Consider the following 27,685-nt stretch of genomic DNA (forward strand, 5'->3'; position numbering starts at 1 on the left):
TTGCCAGGGGTGCAAGCCCTGGTTGATGCTCATAAGGGGAATCAAACTCACGATGCAGGTTTTGAGGCTGAGTTTTCTTTTTATAGTTAAATTTCACTTACTATGTTAATGAGAATTAAGTTCAAAACTATCACATGAGTGTTAATTTTCTGCAACCAGATGCCACCATCCAAAGCAGTGCAATATTTTAACTTTGGTGGTCTAGAATTAATCATCCACCATTCTGTCTGATAACATAATTTGGTTTGTTAGTAGTATTAAAGCTTATATAAGTTGAACACCCTTTCTACTTTTTTATGGGATCAACAGTGCTATCCAATCATATCATAACCATCTTTCTTTTTTGACTTTTTGTATACTTATGTTAATTTTTCTTTTTAGAGTATCATAATTAATTCAGTCCATCTTTCCAATTAACCATGATTATTTTTTTTAAGCGTCTGACTCTTTACTATTATGTTAATCACCATACATTACATCATTAGTTTTTGATGTAGTGTTCCATGATTCATTGTTTGCATAAAACACCCAGTGCTCCATGCAGTACGTGCCCTCTTTAATACCCATCACCAGGCTAACACATCCCCCCACCCCCCTCCCCTCTAGAACTGTCAGTTTGTTTTTCAGACTATGGACTCTGAGAAAACCATGATTATTATTCTACTTTAAAAGTACATATTATTGCCAAATTGGTCAGAGACCTTGCAAGTTAGTTCCTTCATCTGCAACATCCAACATCCAGTATCAGGAGATCCAAACTTATCCAGACTTTCTCCAACTAAGACATGGAATCAGCAACAGCTTGGCTTTGTAGAATATCATTAGAGACTAAAATCTGGATACTCAGAAAGTGCTAATGAGTATAGATGGTAGGTAAAAATGCTGCTGCACTTGCTATTGACTAATAGAAATACATATATATGTATATACACACAGGACATTTTATTTAAGGTTAAAGGTACATAATGTTTTCAAATTCAACATATTATATTGTTATGCTACATTCTTATTTTAATATAATGTTTCACTGACTACAAAGACTTTCTGCTCTAATTGGTCAAAACAAGCAGAGGGTCAAAAATGTAGGCAAAAAATGATTTAAAAACACATGTACAGGAATCATTAACCAGAGGGATTAGCCTAAGAAAACCAATACAGAAACCCAGATAGAGCTCTAATCTGATGCTGTAGCAAGGTTTTTATTCAGAGGACTTTAATGTCCACTGAAGGTAGATATTGACGTTTTTTGCCTTATGCACATATACTATGAAATCTGCCTATTTTATGACCATTTATTAGTGGTGAGACATAGAGTAAATTGTTTAACCTGTGATTCTCAGTTTGTCTGTTTAAAAAGGCAACAACAACAACAACAAAAAAGTTTCAGAGGGTTGTTGTAAGGATCGAGATAATGTATGTATTTACACCAAAGTGACTGTCACAGGAAATACGCCCCCCAAAATAGTTACTATTATTAGGGAAATATAATATCAGTATCAAGATGCTTTGCATACGGTAGGCCTTTCTATTCAGTTCTGCTTATTCAGTTCTGTAGGACAAATATTGGAGCAATATTAAAAAACTACTCTTACTGACAACAGCTATGTTCTGAAAGATAAGTTTATAAATCATGTAATTAGAGGAATGACAGACTGAAAGTTGCAATATTAAGCTTAGAAATGAGAGTAGCCAAAATAGTTTTTTTAATTTATCTAAAAGGCAGCCATTCTTAAATTTACTGATGATAATATGAAACAGAAAAAAGATGAAATAAAACAGCTAGTGAAGTAATGTGACAGATCTGGGGTCAAAGTATTATTCCGGATACCATCTGTTCTTGTACAGAGATACAAGACAGTTTTATTGGACAGCACCCCCATCTGGCTCATGCTGTCTATAGCTGCTTCTGAGCCACAGCTGCAGGGCTGAGTAGTTTCAGAGACACCACCCAGCCTGCTGCTACAGACTGAAGGTTTGTGTCCCCACAAATTCCTATGTTGAAATCTAATCTCCGGTGTGATGGTTAGGAGATGTGGGGCCTTTTAGGTGGTGTGTAGGGCCACAGAGCCCTCAGGAAAGAAACCTAAGAACTCCCTTAACGCTTCTGCCGTGTGAGGACATAGTGAAAAGATGGTTGATGAACCGTGAAGTGAGGCCTCACCAGACACCAAATCTGCCACTGCCTTGATCCTGCACTTGCTAGCATCGAGAACTGAGATGGAAATTTCTGTTGTTTATAAGCCACCCAGTGTATAGTATTGTTACAGCCCAAACTAAGACTACCACAAAGCCTAAAATATCTATTACCTGGCCCTTTACCAGAAAATTTTGCCCTCCCCAGCTATAATGAACATTTGGCTTTCTGCATTTCATAGAAAATACTGAGCCCAAGCTATATGACCATCTGTTAGAAATGGTGAGAAAAGGATTTCTGAATTGAAATGATGAGATCTAAAGCTTCTTCCCGATAGCGCCTTTACAAATAATGTTTACCTACAATTTACACCACTATCAACTCTAGGTTACTGTTGGTAATTGCACAGGAGACAGACAGAAAGAATCAGCGGAGGGCGAGGAGAAAACTAATATATAATACATAATGGGTGTGATTCATGTGAGAAAAACTCTGTACAAGTCAATCAGCCAACCCATACTCAAAGAAAAGTCCTTGGACCAACACAAAAAGATTGGCAAATAAATGTACATGGATATGTTTTAAAATAAAATTTTAAAATGTAAGTATGTGTTCATTTAAAAAAAAAAAAGATTACTGGCTTTTTGATTAATTGACCAACTACTGATCCCAGTTACATAGGTTTCCCACTAGATACATTTTAAATTGTCATCATACATTTTTTTATTTTTACCTCATAAAGTGTGTTGTATGTGGTGACAGTCACAGTGTTTGTATGCAACATCAGCCTTTCTCCAAGAAGAGTGAAAAGACTATGAGTATGCATAATTTCCACTTTTCTCCTGGAGAAAAAGGGGGAAAAAAACAAAATACTATGAAATACATTGGATTTTCTAATCACATGACTTTGGGATAAGAAAGTACAATCTATTAAGCAGATACAGAATCATAGAGGTAATTATTTTTACTAACTTCCATCTACAAAAAAAAATAACAGTTTATACCACAGCTATCTTCTAAAGTTACAAAAATACTATTTAAACACTCTCAAATAAAATGTGAAATATACAAGTTATAAATTATATAAATGTTGACAGCTATTATTTTCAAATTTCTTATTAACTATTTAGGAGTTATTTTTATTAGGTTAAAACTACTGGTTTCCCCTAACAGAGACCACAGAATTTTTAAGTCCTTTATATCTAAATTTAAAGTCTATAAAATAATCTATGATAAACTTTAATATCAAGAATTTAAAATTATGGTTAAAAGTGAGTACTCCAGTTTGATGATGGGATTACACAGCAAAATAATTCAACAGAAGTAAAGGGGACTCATTATTGCTTGTATTTGTGGTCTGCCGTTGGATTTAAAGCCAAACAAAGAGAAAAAACACCAAAAAACTTTCTTAGTTACTTACTATTGGCTCATTTAACTGTCTCCCCCCACCCACCACCCCCACCAACTCCATAAATAGGATAGAAGGCTCTACTCAAGGCTTTCTGCAACACTTGGCTCTAGCTCAGGGAATTGCTATATGCCTCTCATTTGTGTCACTGTCTTAGAATTCAAGATCTGATCTTCTTGGCTCTCAACCCAAGATACTTCCTTTATCACCTTGATTTTCTATTGTTCCCTGTTCAGATCTATGATATAAACTGACGAGTATTCACCAATTCTTATTCTTTTCTTCCTGAGTCCACAACTATACTATTAATTCCAGCCTCTGTTACAGCCAGGTGTGACCATTTAACTGAGTTTTAGCCAGTGGAATGTGAGCAGGAAAGTCATGAACCATTTTCAGGCCAGGTCAGTAGAATAGCACTCATGCATGTTTTTCATGCTCTTTCCCCAAGGCAGAAACACAGGAGCCACATGATGAAAACAGGGAGGCACAAGATGATAGCAGTAGCCTGGGTCTCTAAATCACAGCTTGCAGGAAAATTGCCTGCTGAGGAACACCCATTTAGATTTTCAGTGAACAAGAAAGAAACTACTAGTTCAGTAAGTAACTAAAATTTCATTGTTTGTCTGTTAGAGCAGCCATTGTTACCTTAATTAATACAGAAATCAAATAATGAACCATTTACATGGATACCGCTCACCTGGAAATCCTCTTTTTTTTTTTAAATCCCATTTTTTACTTTTGAGAGAGAGAGAATGACAGAGAGAGAGAATGAGAGGGGTGAGGGTCAGAGGGAGAAGCAGACTCCCCGCCGAGCAGGGAGCCCAACACAGAACTCGATCCCGGGACTCCAGGATCATGACCCGAGCCGAAGGCAGCTGCCCAACCAACTGAGCCACCCAGGCGCCCCGGAAATCCTCTTTTCTAACATCAGCCTCCAAGCTCCACATTGCACAACAAAAGACACAGGGCAGCTGTCTCCCCTCACCTAATCCTCCTCAGTCCAGGGAGGGAAACAGCAAAATAACCTAAACCCAAAGCTTAGGTTTCTTGTGGCTGTGTTTGCAAAACACTTAATAAATAAAATTTAAAAAGTCAACTGGTCATTAGAAAATAAACCAGGACTAACTGATACTATGGGATTATAGAGGGGAAGGCTTTAAGTCTTTTCCAATTCAAGCTACATCCAAGGCAGGGAGGACTGACTTTTATTTGCTCCTAATCAAGAGAGGAAAAAAAAAAGCCAAAGTGTATCCCTTAATATATCTCTCTGATACATGAAGCTGGTAAAAGTTATCCGAATTAGGCTATGTAGAATAGCCTAATTAGGAATTTACAGTAATCTCTTACCTGCACCAGTACAGTTTCAACTACTAAGGAAATTCATGCCCTCCTGATTACCTCCCACGATGTAAATGTTTACAGAACAGCTATATTCTAGGCTTGGCGGGGGGAGGGGGACGTGAAGAATGCTCTGCATATACCAGAGAAGAGATGGGTCAGCTTCCTCCTGCAGTTTGCTTTAAAACAATGTTTACCAATAAATTTTGCTGCACAGCAGTCAAGAGATAGCCAAAAATGCCATCCATTATCTCAGGCAGAGTGTGGGTGTGCTATGAATCACATGATTTTGTTTCCCACAGAATCCCTAATGAAAGACCCAACTCTATGCATTCAGCTCTGAAAGGCTTCAAAAGGGCATATATGAGAGAAACTGACATCTTGACCCTACTTAACTTTAAGACCTAAACAGACTTCAGGCTTTTAGTGCCAATTTGCGCACCTTTGAATTTTATAGGATTTCTGTCCACTTGAATTAAGAATGTAATCTTATTTAAAAAAGGGTAACCTTTCAATCTCATACACGTTACACATTTATTAGCTTACTAAACATTCCAATGAAAAGAGACTCCAATTTTCTTCTTCACAAAACAACCCAGCTTTTCTTCTGGATGGTCAAAAAATATTTCTTATAACAAACTCAGACCATATGTTGGAAGAAGAAAAAGGTAAAAGAGACCCATAATTCCATAACCCAGAGAAAATCATTATAAAGTAACAGTCTATGTTCTTCTAGATGAATTACTATGCATATAAATATAGATGACAAATATACATGGTATCAGTACAATGAAAATAATTCTACATAGGTAATTTATAGCTTTTTTCCTGTAAATCAACAATATATCCTATCTTGAATATTCAATCATTAAATATAATAAGTATGCAGCATAATATATCCATTCACTACTGTTGGCATTTATGCTATTTCCAATTTTTTTCTACCATCAACAAAATTTTGCCCTTATAGGTAAATCTTTGAGTATATCCATTACTATTTCCTTAGAATAAATTCTTTTGCTGAAATGATGGGTGTTAAAAGCTTTTATATTTAATTTTATGAGACTTGGCAATTTATGATGACCTCCAAACATATGTACATTCATACTTCCACCATCAAAACGTAAACACACTTTACCAGCAGCTTCACTCACCAATGTAAACATAAAATTCATATTTTATAAGTATATAATTTAGTAATTTCTTAAAAACTTTATAAAGTGATGTAATCATCAATTTCCAGTTTTGAATATTTTCATTACCCGGAAAAGTTCCCTTGTGCCTATTTGTAGTCACTCCCCATTCCCATCACTACTCCAATGTAATCACTAATCTGCATCCTGGATATTTCATATAAATATAATCATTTAATATGTAGTCTTCTGCATCAGGCCTCTTTCATTCACCATAGTGATTTTTAGGACTCATTAATGTCATAGTGCATCAGTAGTTTGTTTCCTTTTACTTGTGCACCAGTATTTCATTGTATGGATATATGATACTTTATCCCTTCACCAACTGATGGAATTTTGGATTATTTCCAGTTTTGAACTATCATGGATAATGGTATTAAGAACGTCCATGCACAATTATAGGTGTGAACATATGGTGTCATTTCTCTTGAGTAGATACCCAAGCATGGAAATGCTAGGGTATGTGGTAAGAGTTACATTTTTTAAGAAATTAGAAAACTCTTATGGAACATGGCTGGAGTATTTTACATTCCTATCAGCAATGCATGGGAATTCAGGAAGTTGTTTTATGTTCTGGTTGTATGTTATATGTTGTGGTTTTATTCAAATCAAACCATTTTCTATTTTTCTTTGTGAGTCTTTTTTGACCTAGGGGTTCTTAGAAATGTATTGTCTACTTTCCAAATATCGGGCAATTTATCAAATCTCTATCTGCTGTTGATTTTTAATTTAATTTTGTTGTGGTCAAAGAAAATATTTTGTTTGATCTCAATTCTTTTAAATTTATTGAAACTTGTCTTATGTTTTATAGTCCAGACCATAACATATTTCATACTTGAGAGCCATTTGCTAACTTTAGGTGGACTGTTCTATGAATGTCAATAAATTGTTCAATTATGATCTTGAACAGGGAGGGTGTAAACAGACTTTCATTAATTATTATTTATTGAAAGGGAATGCTTCTAATATTTTACTAAATAGGACTATGGTAAGTTTCCAGGAGATACACCCTATCAGGTTAAAGAAATCATCTGTTCCTGGTTTCCTAAGAATTCTTATGATGAATGGGTACTGAATTTAACTCAAATTTTTTGTACCCATTAGTGTAATTGCATAGCTATTCTTTAATGTGTTAATAAAGAGATCATATTTAAAGGATATTCTGATATTAAACTATCCTGACAGTCAGCATAAAATAAAACCTAGGGGAAAAAAAACCTTTCTTTTTTTAATATAAATATTTATGGCTAGGGGTGCCACAGCGGCCCAGTCAGTTAAGTGTCCAACTCTTGATTTCAGCTCAGGTCATGATCTCCAGGTTTTGAGATGGAGCCCTGCATCAGGCTCCGCACTCAGCAGGGAGTCTGCTTGAGATTCTCTCTCCCTCTCTCCCTGCTCCTCCCCTTGCTTGTGCGTGTGCTCTCTCTTTAAAAACAATAAAAAATAAAATAAAAAAATAAAAAATAAATAAAATAAAATAAAATAAAAAATATTTATGGCTGTAAGTTGTCTCCACTACCACTTAGGCCAACTCTCAGAAGTGTAAATGCACAAAATTTTCAGTATTTTTGACTCTAAGCATTTTGTAATGTATACAATAATTTTTTGTTATGGGTTATTTAAAATTTTTCATTTCCATTGTCTTAGGTCGATTTTTATCATTGATTTCTTGCATAATTGCACTATGGGCGAGAAGTCATCATTATGACAATAATTTAAATTTTTGGACAATTTTATGGCTTCAATTGACAATTTTTACAGTTTTGTGTGTGTTTGAAGAGAATGTATATATGAATCAAGCCACTGGATTTTCTGTACAAATTTATACTGTGAAGTTTTTTTGTGATTGCTCTTTTAAAAAGAATATGTTAAAATCTCTAAACCACTTTGATTTCTATTTCAAATTTAGTCAATTTTGCTTTCTGTACCTCCCCTATGCTGTTATATATAAATGCATTTGAAATTGTTTTCTCTTCCTGGTGAACTGTACCTTTTTCCTTACATGGTACCCCTCTTAAGCCTCATTAACTTTTTCGTGTTAAAGCTTATGTTAGTTTATTTAAATACTGATCTACCAATTTTTATCATTTAGCTTTAAAAATAAATAATACTTTTACCTTGTTAAAAAATAATAACATAAAAATATACGGAAATGTTTCACATCCAACTCATACCATCATTCACAGTCCCCACCCTCAACATACAGGTAAACATTTTTCTTATGAAAAACAAATGTGGTAAGGATATGGAAAGAAAGGGAACTTTTGTTCACGGTTGGTATGAATATAAATTAGTTGCAGCCACTATGGGAAACAGTTTCTTATTTCCCTCTGTTTATCCACCACACACACTCTTTTAAATAGATTTTTTAAGGGTAGTTCTGGGTGTATAGCAAAATTGAGCAGCAAGTACACAGAGTTCCCATATATCCCCTAGCCCCATATATGCCATGTACTTGTGGCTTCCTCTAACTACCAACATTCACCCACAGAGAGGTACCTTTGTTATAACTGCCTATCAACTTGTTTCCACCCCCAGTTTTATTCAGATATGATTAACATAAAACACTGCAGTAGTTTAAGGTGTACAACATAATGATTTGATATAGGTATAAATTGCAAAATGACTACCACTATCAGGTGAGTTAACATCATTACCACACAGGTACAAAATGTTTTTCCTGTGATGAGAACTTCTAAGATCTACTCTCTCAGCAACTTTCAAATATACAATATTGTTAACTATAGTCACCATGCTGTACATTATATCCCCAGAACTTATTTGTCTTATAACTCACAGTTTGCACCTTTTGACTACATTCACCCATTCCCCACATTCCCTACTTGCCACCTCTATGTTCTGTTTCTATGAGTTTGGTTTCTCTAGTTTCTACACATGAGATCATACAGTATTTGTTTTTCTCTGATTTAATTCACTCAACATAATGCCCTCAGGATCCACCCATGTTTCTGCAAAGGGCAGAATTTCCTCCCTTTTTATGGTCGAATAACATTCTATTACATGTATATGTTAATATATATATATATATATATAAAACAACCTACGTGTCCATCAACAGATGAATGAGTAAAGGAAATGTGGATACATAGGTTTCTTCCATATCTTGGCTATTTGTAAATAATGCTGAAATGAACACAAGGGTACATATCTCTTTGAGATAATGCTTTCACTTCCTTTGGATATCTACCCAGAAGAAGAATGGCTGGATCATATGGTAGTTCTATTTTTAATTTTGTGAGGACACTCCATACTGTTTTCCATAGTGGCTGCAACTAATTTATATTCACACCAACAGTGAACAAAAGTTCCCTTTCTCTCCATATCCTTACCAACATTTGTTATCTCTTGTATTTTTGATGATAGCCATCTGAAAGGTGTGAGAGGATATCTATCTACTGTGGTTTTTATTTGCATTTTCTTGATGATTAGTGATGCTAAGCACCTTTTTCATTCACCTATTGGCCATTTGTATGTCTTCTTTGGAACTTCAGATCTTCTCCCCACGATTTTTAATCAGATTGTTTATTTTCATATGAGTTGCATGAATTTTTAAAATCTTTTTAACCCTTCATCGGATACGTAACTTGAAAGTATTTTCTTCCATTCTGCAGGCTGCCTTTTCATTTATTGATCATTTCCTTTGCTGTACAAGAGCTTTTTAGTTTGATGTAGTCTCGATTATTTATTTTTGCTTTTGTTGCTTTTGTTTTGGGTGTCAAATCCAAAAACTCATTGCTAAGACCAATGTCTAGGAGCTTACTGCTGTGTTTTCTTCTAGGAGTGTTGTGGTTTCAAGTCTTACATTCAAGTCTTTAATCCCTTTTGAACTGATGTTTGTGTGTAATACAAAATAGGAGTCCAATTTCATTCTTTTGATTTTGGCTGTCCAGTTCCACTGATACCATTTATTGAAGAGACTGTCCTTTCCCCATTCTAGATTCTCCACTCTTTTGTCATAAATTAATTGACCACATATATGTGGGTTTACTTCTCTACTCTGTTCCATTAATCCACATCTGTTTTTAAGCCAGAACCATACTGTTTGATTACTATAACTTTGCAATACAATTTGACTTTTTTTCCCCTTTGCTCATTTGTTTTGTCTCTTAAATTCCACATATGAGTGAAATCATATATTTGTCTTTCTCCGACTGACTTCTTTCGCTTAGCATAACACTGTCTAGCTACATCCATATCATTGCAAATGGCAAGATTTTATTCTTTTTTATGGCTGAATAATATTCCACTGTATATATGTGTGTGTGTGTGTGTGTGTGTGTGTGTGTGTGTGTGTGTGTTGTGTACACCACAACTTCTTTGTCCATTCATCCGCTGATGGATGGACACTTCGGTCCTTCTCAGTCAAGCTTACTTCAGTCCCATTGAGGCAGGCCTCTCCCTCAGAAGACCAGCACAAACGTCTGCCCACATTATATCTACCAACCAGTGAATTGTGAAGAACCTCAGTTCTGGTGGAGTTGGTGTCAGGTCTTATTTTACAATCAAACCAGAGCACAACTAGTTAAAATTCACTACATTCTGGCCAGAGACCAAACACTGCCCACAGGAGGCAAGGAGAGCCTCTGCAGATTACTAGCCTGAAGAATAGAGCAGCCAAGACACAACAGAGAGCAAGTAGCACACAGCAGAGACATTCCCTGAAGCATCAGGACCCTGCACTACATGATCTCTTCTTCATAAGGGGGTAATGCTTTAGGCACCTTGAGGTCTTTTGTGGTTGCACATAAATTTTAGGATTATTTGTTGTATTTCTGTGAAAGATGCCATTGGAATTTTTATAAGGATTGCACTGAATCTGTAGATTGCTTTGGGTAGTATGGACATTTTAACAATATCAATTTTTCCAATCTGTTTTCACAGAATACCTTCTTATTTCTTAATCAATTTTTTCGTCAATGTTTTACAGCTTTCAGTTTATAGATCTTTTATGTCCCTGGTTAAATTTATTCCTGGGTATTTTATTCTATGAAAACTTTCATTCTTTTTTTTCATCTCTTAACCTCCTATCTTATTTGTCATCTCTGTCTCTTGATGGTACATTCTGCATCATTTCTTCATTTCTATCTTCCAGCTCACCAATTCTTATTTTTTTTAAGTAGGCACAACATGGGGCCCAAACTCACGACCCTGAGATCAAGAGTCAGACACCCAACTGACTGAGCCACCCAGGCACCGCCAATTCTTAAGTTTTATCTAATCTGTTTAACATGACCATGGAGTTAATTTTAATTACTACCTTTTCATTTCCAGAAGTTACTTTTGATTATTTTTTAAAGCTGCATGGTTTAATATTGTTTCTTAAGAATTATTTCTTCTATTATGCTTGGTTTTCATTTTTGGCATATGAGAATTTACCTACTTTTGTGTGCTCAGCTATACATCTGAAAGGATTTTTGTTGTATTATATCCAAAATTTATAAATTTTTAGTAGCACGAAGTGTTTCAGGATATCCTGTTATACCCATTATTTTTCTCCTTCAAGAACTCTTATTATTCACATTTAGTCTCCTATTGTGTATATCTTTATCTTTTCTTTCACTTTATTTTTTTGGTCCATGCTTTGGGAACTTCCAGTCCACTAATGTGGATAAACTGGAAAACAAATCATGAGCTAACAAGGCAGATTATGATTTTTGGTGCTCTACTTGAATCTCAATTGCTCTTTCTAAAAATAAAATTCAAAGGTTCCACCATAGCCTCCACCACTAGTTCTCTTTCAGTGAGTACATAGTTTGATGATTCTCCCTTATCTTCTGTTTCTGGCTACTAGCCTTTAATGAGTTGTTATTTTTCATTTTTACACAGTTGAGGTCAGATCTCACTGCTGTGATTTTTACATGATGGAATCCCTGCAGGTGTTGTAAGGCAGAAGACCTTTTAAGTATACTGATCTGTAGTACAAAACTTAGCTTGCTGTAAGTCCTGAGCCAGCATCCCAAGCCACCATACTCCCACAAGTTCAAGGACAGGGCAGATTTATCCCATCATTTCAGGTACCTCTTGGCCTGGTGGTCACTTACATAGAAGTCAATGTTAACATTACTCAGGAGGGAGGGGGGTGCAGAGGAGAGAGAATAAGAAGCAGAGATCTTTCAGAGCAAAGCGATCCCTCAAGCTTTGCTGCTTTTTAGTCTTTTCCTTAGGCTTCTAACATAATTCTTTAGCTGCTTGTCATTCCCATGGGAAAGAAAACCCGCCACCAGTTATCTTATTTTCTCTGTTCCTACCCCAGATACACATAGGAACCAACATTTGCCTGAAGAAAGCCAAATAGCTTAGAGTTGAGAATAGATGGGAAGGAAACTTCTTTCCAATTCTCATACTCCCAGAACCTACATCACTACTTTTTGTAAAGAGACAACTGGTTCTGCCAGAAAAACTGGACTAATTCAACTAGTCCAAAAAGAAATAAACCATTAGGTTAAACAACTGTCAATGTATAACAGGCTAACACTATAGACAGTAAGTTGATCTATTTACAGTATGAATAATGGAGAATTCACCCAGAAGTTACAGGGTTTGAAGTTAAGACATCAGACAAATATACTTGGTTGAGAATTTTTATTTCCACAGTGAACATTCAAATAACATGTGTTTTAAAATTTGTACAAGCTAAAATTACCATAACTGTATTACAGTATAGCCATTCAGGCATTTTGGTCATCTATCTGAATCATTTGTTAGATTCTGTTCTGAGGATAACCGTAATCAGACCACTTACATGAAAGAACAGTTTGGCTTTCTCCTCAAGCATACATCCAAGTTAGGGTTCTCAATTTTTTTAGGGGGCAGAGGGAGAGAGAGAATCTTAAGCAGACTGCCTGCTGAGCACAGAGCCTAACGCAGTGCTCGATTTCATGACCCTGAGGATCATGACCTGAGCTGAAATCAAGAGTTGAGATGCTTAACTGGGGATGCCCCAAGTTTCTCACTTTTATGTAGCTTTTTATTTTGGAAATTTTTAAGATTTACAGAAAAGTTAAAAAGACAGTACAGAGAGTTCTCATATATTATTCATCCAGCTTCCCCATACGTTAATATCTTATCTCATCATGATATATATGTCAAAATTAAGAAATCAACACAGATACAATATTATTAACTATACTATAGACTTTTATTCATATTTTACCAGTTTTCCCTAATGTCCTATTTCTGTTCAGGATCCAATCCAGAGTACTACCTCAAATTTAGTCATCATATCTCCTTAAACTCCTCTGATCTGCAGCAGTTTCACACTCCTTTTTTTTTCATGCCCTTCAACAATTTTGAAGAGTATTGGTCAAGTGTTTTGTAGAATATCCTTCAATTTGGGGATGTATGATGTTTCCTCTGGACTAGACTTGGGTTATTTTTTTTAGAAGAATACCACAAAGATGAAGTGCCTTTTTCATCACATCATATCAGGAAATACATGGCATCAACATGATGTATGACTGTTGATGTTAGCCTTAATTAATAGTGAAAATCACTGCCAGGTTTCACTATCCTTTAGAAGCAAGTCAGTAAGTCCATCTCACACTCAAGGAGAGATTTAAGTTCCATCCTCAGGAGGGAAGAGTAGCTGTATATACTGTTGGGAACAGACTTCTCAATTTTAATGATAGATTTCAAACCTATCTCTAGTTCAGCCGACAAAGTGTATGGATCTAACAACCTGTATTCCAGGCACTTGATAGAAATTATAAACTAGGCATTACAAGGGACCAACCCACCAGACTCAGTTTAGCTTCATCTATGGACCCATCTCAGATTCCCTGCCAGACAATTGCTCTGTACACAAATGAGACACTGAGTTTGTGTGATATTTCATTTCTTAACAGTTTTAGAGATGATTTTCATATGTTTTTAGTTATATACTCAAATTGTTTATAAATACTACCTATTTCCTCTTCCCTAATAATTGTTTTATTTTTTTCACACCTTAAACAATAATTAATAGTAATAATTATAGTAGAAACACTTATCTCACTGATCTGAATGCTGCTAGTATTTCATACTTAAGTTTTATATTTAAGACAAATATCATAGAAGATACGTTCTGCTTTTATCAGAACTACATGTTAAATTGTACCTATTACCTTTTTGCTAACAATTTAAATTATCACATTGCAATATACTGTGATTAACCATCTTAAATCTACTTTAAAACTCAGTGAGGGAAGCAGTATGGTTTTACTCATTTACAGGGTAAAAATTGAGGCTCAAGGATGTTTCCAAAACTATTCGGAAAATTTGTGACTAAGCCAGGATCCAAACCTATGCAGTCCAAATTGAAAGGCAATGAATTACATGTATTTTACTAACCATTATCTCTATTAACCATCAACTAATACATACTTTGCTTTAAATGTTATATTTTATATTTAGATTTAATTTTATTAGCATATTGATAGAAATCATTTGGACTTAATCCCCTGGGTAGCTAAGTAGTTAAGAAAACACTTATATTCAGTGTTACCTCAGTCCTTTTACATGATTGCACCAATCAAGAACGCCTCATTTTAACTAATCAGTCATTGATTCTATTCAATTCAACTCCATCAATAAAATAGTGAACGAAAATTCTTCCAAGATTTAAGTTGCTTGTTATTTTAAAAATATTTGTAGTTTTTTCTAAACAATGTTATTATTAAAAATTATATCAATAGGTTAACATTCACATGGTTAAAAAATTAAATTGATCCACATCCACCTTCATTTCTATCAACTCCCCATTAGGAGGCACTGTTCTTTTTTTTTTTTTTTTTTTAAGATCTTATTTATTTGACAGAGAGAGTGAGAGAGCACAAGCAGTGGGGAGCAATAGAGGGAGAAGGAGAAGCAGGGAGCCCAATGTGAGGGCTGATCTCAGGACGCTGGGATCATGACCTGAGTTGAAGGCAAAGGCTTAACCGACTGAGCCACCTAGGCGCCCCTAGGAGCCACTGTTCTTAGTTTCTTGTTTCTTACATATCCTTCTAGATCTTCTTAATGTAATATAGGAAGTGCTAAATTCTTATATCCTCTTTTTTATACAAAATCACACCCAGTACATACTCATCTATACTATTTGTTTTTAATCATGCAACAATGTAATTGTGATATCAATATACTAAGAGTTATCTCACCAGTTTTGTTTTACAACTGCATGGCATTCTATTTAATGAATGAGCCATACATTATTTAACAAATCCCCTATTAATGGAAATTTAAGATTTCTCCTAACATTTATGATTATAAACAACAGAACAATGAATAACTCTGAAGAGTCATGTTTTCACATGGGTATAAGCGATAAACTGCTGGGTTAAAAAGTATATTTATTTGTAATTTTGACAGACACTGATCAAAACTAACACTGCATTCCAAATGGGACTATACTAATTTCTGCTCCAGTTAGCAATATGTGAGAATGCTTGCTGCCCCCATAACCAATCTAATATATTGATGTGTTACTTTAGTTTCAGATTAGATTCGCTCCCCCCCCTTTTTTTTAAAGATTTTATTCATTTACTTGTCAGAGAGAGAGCACAAGCAGGGGGAGCAGCAGGAAGAGGGAGAAGCAGGCTCCCCACTGAGCAAGGAGCCCAATGGGGGACTAGATCCCAAGACCCTGGGATCATGACCTGAGCCAAAAGCAGGCGCTTAACCAACTGAGCCACCCAGTGTCCCTGTATTTCCCTTATTACAAGTAGGACTCCATTCTTTTCAAATGTTTATGTGCCGTGCATATTCTCCTCTATGAGCCAACCATTCATTCATATCCTTTTCCTCTTTTTCTACTAGGTTGTCTTATCAATTTCTAGGAAAAGCTGGGCAAAATTATATGAAATTCTTTTAATTTTCTCAGTTTGTATATTAATTATGGAAATTGTAATTTATTTTGTACATTCATACTTTTGCCCTTTCTTGAGTTGCTTAATGATGATTTATCCGTCTGTATCATGAGTTTTAAAAAATCAGCTTTTTAAATGATTTTCTGTGTCCTGAATCATTAATTCCTACTTTTCTATTTATTAATTACTACCTTCCATTTATTTGGTTATTCTTTTCCTAACTTATACATTTTAATTTTTTTTCTGTATTTTCTTTTTATTGCTCTGTAACTATGGATATTCCCGTAAGCACTTCTTCACCTGTACCTCATAGGTTTTCTTGAAGTTGTTTTTTTTAAATATTCTGCAGTTTGTCCATATAATTGTGGGCTTATTTCTGGGTTTTCCATTGTATTCTACTGATCTATGTATCTATTTTCATGCCAATACTATACTGTTTTAATTACTACCACCTTGTAATATAACTTGAAATCTGGAATTGTAATACTTCCAGTTTTGTTCTTCTTTTTCAAGACTGCTTTGTCCATTTGGGGTCTGATCTTTTGTGGCTCCATACAAGTTTTAGGATTATTTGTTCTAGTTCTGTGAAAAATACTTTTGGTATTTTGATAGGGATTGCATTAAATCTGTAGATTGCTTTGAGTGATACATTTTAACAATATTGCTTTTCCAACTCATGAGTATGGAATGTCTTCCCATTTCTTTGCATATTCTTGACTTTCTTTCATCAGTGTTTTATAGTTTTTGGAGTACAGGTCTTTCACCTCTTCAGTTAAGTTTTATTCCTAGATATTTTATTGTTTTGGTACAACTGTAAATGGGATTGCTTTCTTAATTTCACTTTTTGCTGCCTCATTCTTAGTGTATAGGAATACAACAAATTTCTGTACATTGATTTTGTAATCAACAAAGGAGGACTGAATATATACAATGGGAAATTGACAGCTTTTTCAACTAATGGTGTTAGAAAAACTGGAAAGCCACATGCAAAACAATGAAACTGGACCACTTTCTTTCATTATACACAAAAACAAAGTTGAAATTGATTAAAGACCTAAATGTGAGACCTGAAACCATGAAATTGCTACAAGAGAGACATGTAATAATCTCCCTGACATCAGCCATAGCAACAAATTTCTAGATATGCCTCCTGAGGCAAGGGAAATAAAAGCAAAAATAAACTATTGGGACTAGAGCAAAATAAAAAGTTTCTGCCCAGCGAAGGAAACAATCAACAAAACTAAAAGGCAACCCACAGAATGGGAGAAGATATTTACAAATGACATATCCGATAAAGGGTTAATATCCAAAATATATAAAGAACTGATATAACTCAACCTAAGGAACAGATAATCCAATTAAAAATGGGCAGAAGACATGGATAGACATTTCTCTAAAGAAGACATACAGATGGCCAACACACACTTGAAAAGATATTCAATATCACTCATTATCAGGGAAATGCAAATCAAAACTACAATGAGGTATCATCTCATACCTGTCAGAATAGCTAAAATCAAAAACACAAGAAACAAGTGTTGGTGAGAATGTGGAGAAAAAGGAACCCTCTTGCACTATTGATGGGAATGCAAACTGGTGCAGCCACAGTGGAAAACAGCATGGAATTTGCTCAAAAAATTAAAAACAGAACAGTACTATGATCCAGGAATTGCACTGCTGGGTATTTACCCCAAAAATACAAAAAGGAATACATGCATCCCTATGTTTACTGCAGCATTATTTACAATAGCCAAACTATGGAAACAGCCCAGTGTCCACTGATAGATGAATGGATAAAGAAGATGTGGTATATATACACAATGGAATATTATTTGTCCATAAAAAATGAAATCTTGCTATTTGCAATAACATGGATAGAGCTAGAGAGTATAATGCAAAGCAAAATAAATCAGAGAAAGACAAATACCATATGATCTCACTCATATGTGGAATTTAAGAAACAAAACAAACAAGCGAAGGAAAAAAAAGAGAGACAAACCAAGACTCTAAACTATAGAAAATAAATTGATGGTTACCAGAGGGGAGGTGGGTGAGGGGGATGGGGAAAATAGGGGATGGGATTAAAGAGTACACTTACCATGATGAAAAATAAAATAAAATAAAATCCTGAAAAAAATTCTGCATTTTGTGTGCATCTTCTCTTTGACACAAACGTTGTTTAATACATTTTAAATTTCTAGGTAGAAGAAATTTTGGTTTCAGATTTTGTTCCTATTTTCTTTTACTGTATGTTAATAAGACAACCTTATCTGTTTTGTTTTTATGTTTTAGAATTTTTCTTTGATGTCTGCTATGCCATGTCAAATTTTCATAAATGTTCCATGGCAGTGAAGTTATTTTCTTTATTAACACGATATAGACTTCAAACTATATTAAACAGATTTACCTTGTTATTTATGTTACTTTACCTCTTGATTTTTTATGAACCAAGACAGGTGAAATAAAAATCATTTTAATGTTTTAAACTAATGGTAATTGTATTATTTCTCCTATAATTTCCTTTTCATGAAAGTTTCACCCTTTAACATTGTGTGTCCTTCTTTATGTTATTTATTGCTTTCTGGCTTGACTTCTAATTTGTCCAAAGCTAAGATCATGATTCCTGCTTTTTTCATTTGTATATATGTGGTATAACCTTTAGGTATCCTTTAATTTTCAGCCTTTCTAAATCACTTTATTTTAGTATGTTTCTTGCTTATAGATCTGCATTTTATTACTGTGATGAACTTTTTTTTCCTTAAAATACAAAAACTTTTACATTTATTTTTATGGCAGATGTTTGGTGTTAGATATGTCATATTTAATAGGTTTTTAAAGATTCCATTACACATATTATTCTCAGTTTTATTTATACAATTCTTTAATATCTTGAAAGCATTATAATTTCGCCAAATTTCTTATCTCTTTAACTGTAAAGGAATAAGAAGGCCTCTATGTGTTTAGAAAGTGTATTTCCCCATTATGAGCAATGATAAATTCAATATATTTACTCTTAATTTTTCATCTCTCCTTTGTCATCTAATTTTAGTCAGTAAGCCTGTGTTTCTAATATTTCATTTGTAAGCTTCTTATGGATAACCTTTGACTCTTTGGATTTACTCCACTTTCTGTCCTTCCTCAGTCCTTTCCCAATTTGTTATAACTGTAGCATTTCTGCATTAATAGGGCCTATAAAAGTAAATTCTGGTCTGTCACTCTAATTCAAACGTTTGTTTTAGGCTAGTTTTCACTGTTAAATTCATTCAGTGTTCACCAGTAGTACTTAGCTATAGTGTGTCCAGTCATCCTGATTAGCTGAACTTTGTCCCTAGAAATTTTCTTAATAATTATTCAGAAAAACAAGTCCTTGTATGGTTAAAAATTGTTTGGCAGCATCCTTTTTAGTTAAACGATACTTTGGCTCCCATTTTCTTTACTTCAATATCCTATGGGTGTTGCTCTATGTTTTCTTTATTGAAAAACACTGTAGAAAAGTCTAAAGCCCAACTCAAATTTCCCCCTATTTGCACACTGCTGAAAAACGATTCTTGACTTAATTTAAATCCAATAGTTTACTTTTGTGCTGACCATTCTAGGAAAATTCTCCCTGGTACACAGCCTGACTTTTTAATATGGATGGCAAAATCTTACATTAGGACTTCACTGAATTATAGCTTTAAATATTTGTTTAGTTCCATTGTTCTGCTTTTCTTATTTGGGAACTCAATTTACACCACTGTTGGAATTTCTGTGCTTTCTATATCAATCATTTTCTCTTTGATCCTTCTAAACTCTTATATTTCCATCCATACATATTATTTGCTTTCTTTTCATTTTTATCTTCTGTGTATCTTACTATGCCAACCACACAATTTATCTTCCTTTAGGCTTCCTCTGATTTCATTTTTATTTGTATAAATTTTTTTTTCTTCAACAAAAATAGAAACTTTCCTCCAAAGTTTTGTTAGTCCATGATCCAACACTTCTGTGTTATCCTACCATGTCTTCCAACTTCTTGAAATTCTGCTTAGTAGTAATCCTTCCTCAGAGCAATTCATTCCTTACTTTTTAAACTTACAGTAAAATTTCTAATCATAATTATTACGTACTCTGTAACAGTATTTTTCCAGTGAGTGTTCTTATCTGCAGGTTAGTTTTGCTTATCTTTTCCACATTGCTATATTTTTAAATGTGTTTTCTTAACAATTTTTAAGAGGTTGCATCTAGGGCTAGAATCCTTTCTTTAATTTCTCCTAATCAATTTCTTTTACTTAACCAGTTACATGAGTAGTCCTTCTCTCTTAATATTAAAAGTACATATGCTTTCACTCTCAGTATTCAACCAACTAGTACATTTACAGTTCCTCATATATTCATAATTCTTTCCTACAATCCAGGCTTTGTTGAACTATTTCCTATATTTGTAATATGTCTTTTCTCCTTTACTTGACTATTGATTTGGTACCAAAATAAAAAGCAATCTAGTCTTTCAAACTATTTAGCATGTTAGAGATGTCTTATCTGGATCTTGTGTAGTTTTCATCAGTGTTATCAATAAACTCTTCGTAAATTTAAGCACCAAAAAGAAATGGCAACAGTGAGGTTTTGAGAGGAACCCCATCTATCAATAATTAAATGATACTTTCTTGGGCTCATTTGTATAGAAAATGAATTTTAAAAAGAATAATTTTGCACTGGACAACATAATATGAAAAACATTCATTATATCAGCAAGTGACATTTAAAAGTATCTAAATTCTGGACTTTAGGGAAAAAAGAAATATTCCAGGATATTTAAATAACAAAAATAATCAATAAGCCTCAATGTTAGAAAAAAAATACAAATAATAAAATACTGACTTAGCATGTAAGCAAAAGAGCAACTCTCATATACATGGTATTCCCTGTCAGGAAACTTTTCATTAAAATCATATCCTTAAGTGTTTTGTTTTATTTGATGAAATATTTTCTTACATCTTTAAAATGAACAGTATTTTCTTTCAGCAAACAAAAATACACTATATTACTTAAATTGCGAATTTGTTCTATAATCTACTATTAATAAACATTCTTTTATAAAACAGTTTTACAACTTTTACAACAGGAAGCTATTATTTTCTGCTATAAGATTATTCAAGTCAAATTTCATGTTCCATTAGATATGAAACTACTAAAAATATAATTTCAATAGGTATTTCCACAATTCCTTATGAAAAACATCAACTTACTTGTGACCTAAATGCTTCAGAAAGTATCCCAGAACTTTCAGAGCTTGAACCCAAATACTTTCACTTTTAGAAGCCAATAATTTGTAGATTACTCTAAAAAAAATGCAGAAATAAATAACATTTTAAGCACTTACAAATATTAAAAATATAAGCACTATATACTTTACAATGAATTATAAATATAAAAAATACAAAGTACCTTTCAGGATTTTAAATTCTTTGGAAAAATTAAAAATTAGCACATTTTACTAATATTTCTTTAAACTTGGCCTTCAAATAAATACTCAAAAGTTCAAAGTGATTTGTTGCTCATAAGTGTTGCCTTCTAGTATATTGAAAAAAAAATTCTATTTTAAGATACATACTTAGTTAGGCTGTATTTCCCCTTCTGTTAGAACTGCCCCTGACATTTCTTCTTGATGACCTTTTTTTCTTGTTTATAGCTAATTGGACCATGGATAGATACTTGCCCAATTATTTCTCTTTTCTGAGCATTTGGAGTGAGTTCTGAGAAACAATATCTAGTACTTTTTGGGCTCTTGAATTAGAAAATTATTTAAAACAGAAACTATAAGGCAGCCTTGTTTTGTTCACAGAGACGAGTCTATACACAAAAGAATAAAGCGACCATATAGGAAGTAGCAGAGAAAGCAAAGCTGTTTCCTTATAGCTTTCCAATTCCTTGTTCTTACCTTAATGAGATTTCTATAACAAACACATTATTCTGTTCTTACTTATTGGTTTGAGAAGTTTTCTATTACTTGGAGCAAAGAAGTCTCTACTAACATATAACCCAACCTAATATATACAGTCATTTGAATATTATATAAGAACAGGGCTATATCCATTATAATTTTCATAAATATTTAAAAATTTTTATCTTGTGTTTATTCCAAAACATAAAAGTAAATATTTTTTCTATAAGGTAGTAGGGAACAATAATAACTATATTCTTTTGCAACTAATTCTAGAATTTAAGAAAGTTCTTTGAAGGTGGTAGTGGTGACTATAAAATTAGGATGTGTTTTATTGTATTACGTCTTTTTAAAAAATAAAGTGTCATTTTATGCTTCAAGATGAAGTAATTGAGGCTAAACAAAAAGTTGGTATTAGTAGGTACAGTATAATTTTTATATCGTTTCAGTGACATTAACAAAAGGGAACAAATTACTTAAAGCTAGTCACATCTGTTTTAACAGTGGCTTATACTACTAAAAAAGAAAATAATATATTGTTGATATTGCTTTTTATTTGTGAGTTACTCTACTGAAGAACAGACTGAGATAAACATTAGAGTTACTATTTCCTTTAGAAGATGATTTTTTTCAAAAGCCTCACGTTCCTAAATGTGTATTTACATTGAAATCTATCTTCAGAACTTTTATGAACCACGATCAGTAATTAAAAAAAAAAAAAAAAGTATGAGAATAGGAAAGTTATACACGTAAGAAAAAGAACTGTTCAGGAAATCATGAGAAAGAACATTCAACAGTAAAAATAATCTTGAGAACCAAAGTAAAAGCTCACAGCCTAAGAAATTTACTGACATATCAGTTAATGACTGTTTACCTGAAATATCATAAGATAGGTGAATCCTAATTAATCTGCTTGAGCTTACTATATTAAGCCAGCAAATGATCTAAATTACTTGAGACAAGTACTTATGTATTCTTTTTTTTAAGATTTTCAGATATAAAAATATCACATTTTTAGCTGCTCAGTTCAATGTTGTATTATCACATGGTCTTTCTTAAAGCCAGTTAAAATGTCACCAGAATTAAGTTCATTCTTTGCGTTCAGTTGTTAGTGTATATAAATTACAATTTATCAGAATTTTCCCCAGAAAATATTTTATATATAACTGCTATCCTTGAGTATCTCTCTTTCTAAGATACAGACCTTTAAGTGTTCTGTCTAATAAGCCTATTTTTTCTGTATCTTTAGTCAAAGCCTACATTCTCCACATTTTTTTTGAAACGGAGAAACTGAAGGAGAAAACCTTCCATCTTTGTCACTGTTTTGAACACACTGGTAACAATAGGACATGTTTAGCAGGTTTCAATCATGAGCAACCAGGCCTTGGTATTCATTGTGTCTAATCATTCCACTCATATTATACATATAAATCACTATTTCAGTCCCCTAAAGATCTAACCAAATATCATTCTCCTTTGTAAGATCGTATTTTCACTCTGTCAAAGTAATGCAGAATTTTGTGTCTGAATTTCATATTAACCAATCTAGGGTTGGTATCATTCACAAGGATGATGAGGACAATTTTAATTGATTCACTTATCAGTTGATATAATAAATAAAAGAGATACTAGGATCTAAGGTCAAGGATACTAATTTTTCAATCTAAATATATTTTAAGAATAAGTATAACTGTATTATATGATTAGGTTGAACCAAATATGCCATTATTTAGTAAACAGTTAAGTATCAGCAATTTCATATAGTTCAACCTCATAGTAAGAAAATATTTATAGTTCTTAATAATTAAATGTGTAATCCTCTTCTTCAGAGTAGCAATTCCATGGCTTGTAAACTCAAAGATCACAGTGATAACTCAAACAGAACATCCAATAGAAATGATGTGATTGCTTCTCTGATTTGGAAAGAAGTCCTTCAAATCTAGAAAACTGTCATTTGTTGATATAAATGGCCAAGTAAAAGAAGCACTAATAAAATCCTTTTGTAGGTATATTATTTCCAAATTCTTTTACAACCTGTGGAAGTTCACTGAGTTGCACATGGCATAACTTAGATTTCCTCTTCATTCCAATAATTCAGACTTCAGAAAAATTAAAAAGGAGAATCCCTAAGGGGCTAGATTATAGGCTGAAGTTCATAAGAATACTAATCAAGGAACTATTTTTCACTTACCTACATAATTACTTACAATCATTCTAACTAAACTTAGTCTTCAAACTCTTTTGGTTTTGTCCTCTTGCTCCAACTACATTGCCACTGTCCTAACTCATCATCCCTAATACTGATGAATAAAATAATCTCTCTACTTATTTTGCTACATCAGTTTTATCCCTCTCCAGTTCATTTTCCACACTGCTGACTGTAAATCTAACAAAATAGAAATCTGAGCAAATCAGTACCCTATTCAAAATACTTTATTTCATCATAAACAGAAAAAAATCTAAACCTCTTTCTATTATGTGGCCAGTATCTTCCAAATCTGGCCACTATCTAGTTCTTGAGCCTAAATTCATACAATTTTCCTGTGCTCTCTTTTGCTGAAATATACCATGTTTCTTGTCTTCCTGCAAAAATATATATATATATATATATTTGTTCTTCACACTAATTGAAATATCTTTACTACAGCATCACAATTTAATTACTCTTCTTGAGAGCAAGACCCATTCTTTAAATAGTTCATCAGTTGGAGTATTAGAAGATTAATACTAGCTTTCTCCATTTATTTCCTTCTTGTATGTAAGATTTTGCTGTATTTATTCAAAAGTTCCTAGAGTAGGAGTTATTCTAGAAAGCACAACTGTACTCAATTAAAGTCTACTAGTAATACTAATATTATAATCATACCTTATTCCATTTCTTTGATCAAATGCTGGTATCATTGAGGCTGGGTGTTCTGACATTAAAGCCACTAGTAACTGTAACACATCATGAATATTTTCATCCTGCATAATAAGGATCACCAAAAAAAAAATTTCTTTAGTTAATATTTTATTCTAGTACTTTGCATAAAATAATTAAAATAGAAGACCCAGACCACGTCCTACCTCATGCATGGTAAGTAGGTAATTTAATATACTCTGAAGTTCATCTTCCTTGACCCCTCGATCCTAATTTTAAAAAAATATATATTATTTAAATCTAAAACTTTAAAGACAGGCATCAAATGATCATTTAAAAAAAAATAAGAACAACTTAAAAGTAGTGATGTTTTCATTAAAATCTTTAAATATTTCATAATTCATAGACTATATTATTTCCACTTAAATAAGTAAATATTTGGAAAACTGTATCTAGTCTTTTAAGGCTAATATTTGACTGACCATCACTATCAAAAGTTAGTATATTTTGATCTAACTGTATTCATATTATTTTCTAACCATTTATTCTTTTCTTAAAATAATGCAAAACTTTATAGAACCAATTGATGTATATTTTACCTTTATTTTCCATTTTTCTTTATCTTAATCTTTTAAAAATCCTACTGTGATAAAATACATAATGTAAGTCTTCTCATACAGGTACACAGACCATTTTCTGGAATAAAACTTTATACTCATATCTTATGCATATGTTCCTTGTTCATTTCCTATACCTCTTAAAATGGATGATCTCAAAGAGGATTAACAAAAAGTCAAGTTTAACAAAAGTTAACACTAAGATTTACTTTAGGATTTTGAAAGCTATTCATAAATTACAAATAGTTACTGCTAATTTTACAATATTGATTTTAAACAATGCCAAAAATTCCTCTTCATCTAATATATTGCAGTTCTAAATAATGTAAAATTATTTTACCTTTAGTATGAGCTGTTTCAGAAAAAGTAGCATAAATGCCCGTAGTGATATAATTTCCTTTTGTGATGGCCGGGGACCATCTAGAATAAAACAGAAAACATAAGAAAAAAAAAAGGAAAAAAACCCTCATGATACTAAATAAGCTTAATGCAATTATGTTGGAATACTATGGAATTCTTTACAAGTTGTATTTATTAGGATTATAATATTTGTTAGTATTAATGCTATACCATTTCAATTATATCAGAGGATTCAAACATTAATTTTCAGATTTTGGTAATTTCAAATTATTCACCAAATGTCAGATTTGTGGAAAATAATTACTTTTTAAAAAATTATAACATCGTGGGCGCCTGGGTGGCTCAGTTGGTTAAGCGACTGCCTTCGGCTCAGGTCACGATCCTGGAGTCCCAGGATCGAGTCCCGCATCGGGCTCCCTGCTCGGCAGGGAGTCTGCTTCTCCTTCTGCCCTCTTCCCTCTCATGCTCTCTGTCTCTCATTCTCTCTCTCTCAAATAAATAAATAAAATCTTTAAAAAAAAAAAAAATTATAACATCGTAACATCCATTCATAAGTGTATAATCATCAAGTGTTCACATAAATAACTTTTCCTACTTTTATTAAATTAATAGGTTCCCTTTTCCCCCAAATCCAAGTTTTCCCAACATTTCTTTCATCTTCAATTAACCTTTCTTCACTTAAAGACCATCTCCATTTTCACACCACACATTATATAACAAAGTGCAGAAAAAGTGACACTCTATTGTAATTATTTGCTTTGCAGCATTTTTCCCCTTGTAACTTGTATATACCAAATACGTATTATAGTGGAAACTCAAAAAATGCTCGAGTCAATAAATGAAAATGAATGTGAATAGTTAAAGTGTACATATTAATTCCATAACACCTAAATTTCAAAGTAATTAATTGCAAATATTTAATTACCAATAAATGAGATTATTCAATATATATAGAATATATATAACATATATAATATACATAGTATACAATAACTAAATTATACCTTTAACTATGTAACTAGAACTACGAAAGCCCTTAAATATCAAGCCTTTCTTGAAGCAATGAGAATTTATATAGCTTCTTTACACGTTTTAAAATAAAAATCCCTATATGTATAATATAGAACATCTTTTATTCACTCAATAAATATTTATGTGCAAATTATTACTCAAACAATCCATTCCATCTACTCTTGAAAAAGAAATCTCTTTCTTATTTCCCAGACTGCCCTCTACATTTTTGGCTCCACTATAGTCAATAGTGTACAAAACACCCTTTCCTTCTTTACCAACACTTGGTATTAATTTTTTAAAAATGATTTTCATTGTGGGGGAGCCTGGGTGGCTCAGTTGGTTAAGCATCTCACTCTTAATTTTGGCTCAGGTCATTAGATCAGGATCATGAGATTGAGCCCTGCATCCCGCTCTGCGTTGAGCATAGAGCCTGCTTAAGATACTCTCACCCTCTCTCTCTGCCCCTCCCCATCTGCTCGTGCTATCTCAAAAAAACCCTGTTTTTTTACATACAGAAGATGTAAATGTACAACCTAATGAATTGGTATAAAATGAACACCTCTATAACCACTTTTTAGGTCAAGATACTGAACGCTGACAGTAACCTGGCAAAGAAACCCATTAACGATTGGTATGCAGGTAAAGGAACTACACGAGTGGAGGGATGAGGTCCTAATATGAATCAGATTAAATAATTGCAGATTTCTGATTTCTGTTGTGTAAATATTCCCACTATGACTAAATTCAAGCTCAAGCTACCAATGGTTTAAAAACCAGGTTGTAGAGAGTGGAGCAAGATGGCGGAGAAGTAGGAGACCTGGATTTCCCCTGGTCTCAGGAATTCAGGTGGATAGGGATCAAACCATCCTGAACACCTACGAACTCAACAGGAGATCGAAGAATAGAATAGCAACAACTCTCTGAACAGAAAAGCGACCACTTTCTGGAAGGTAGGAAGTGCGGAGAACTGAATCTGAG

General features: G+C 33.3%; 1 protein-coding gene across 11 annotated transcripts in view; it reads right to left on the bottom strand.

The window, feature by feature from the left end:
• Nucleotides 1-27,685, bottom strand: part of NBEA (neurobeachin) — a 696,015-nt gene that overhangs the window by 473,221 nt on the left and 195,109 nt on the right. For all 11 annotated transcript variants that reach the window (XM_032403205.1, XM_032403204.1, XM_032403196.1 and 8 more), the window contains 5 exons: nucleotides 25,674-25,753; nucleotides 24,923-24,985; nucleotides 24,723-24,820; nucleotides 21,162-21,254; nucleotides 2,868-2,976 (listed from right to left, as the gene is read on the bottom strand). In XM_032403205.1, coding sequence (XP_032259096.1) covers nucleotides 2,868-2,976; nucleotides 21,162-21,254; nucleotides 24,723-24,820; nucleotides 24,923-24,985; nucleotides 25,674-25,753 — 443 coding nt within the window. The remainder of the gene's footprint in view (nucleotides 1-2,867; nucleotides 2,977-21,161; nucleotides 21,255-24,722; nucleotides 24,821-24,922; nucleotides 24,986-25,673; nucleotides 25,754-27,685) is intronic.

Source organism: Phoca vitulina, unplaced genomic scaffold (assembly GCF_004348235.1).
Source record: "Phoca vitulina isolate PV1807 unplaced genomic scaffold, GSC_HSeal_1.0 scaffold5, whole genome shotgun sequence".
NCBI classification, from domain to species: domain Eukaryota; kingdom Metazoa; phylum Chordata; class Mammalia; order Carnivora; family Phocidae; genus Phoca; species Phoca vitulina.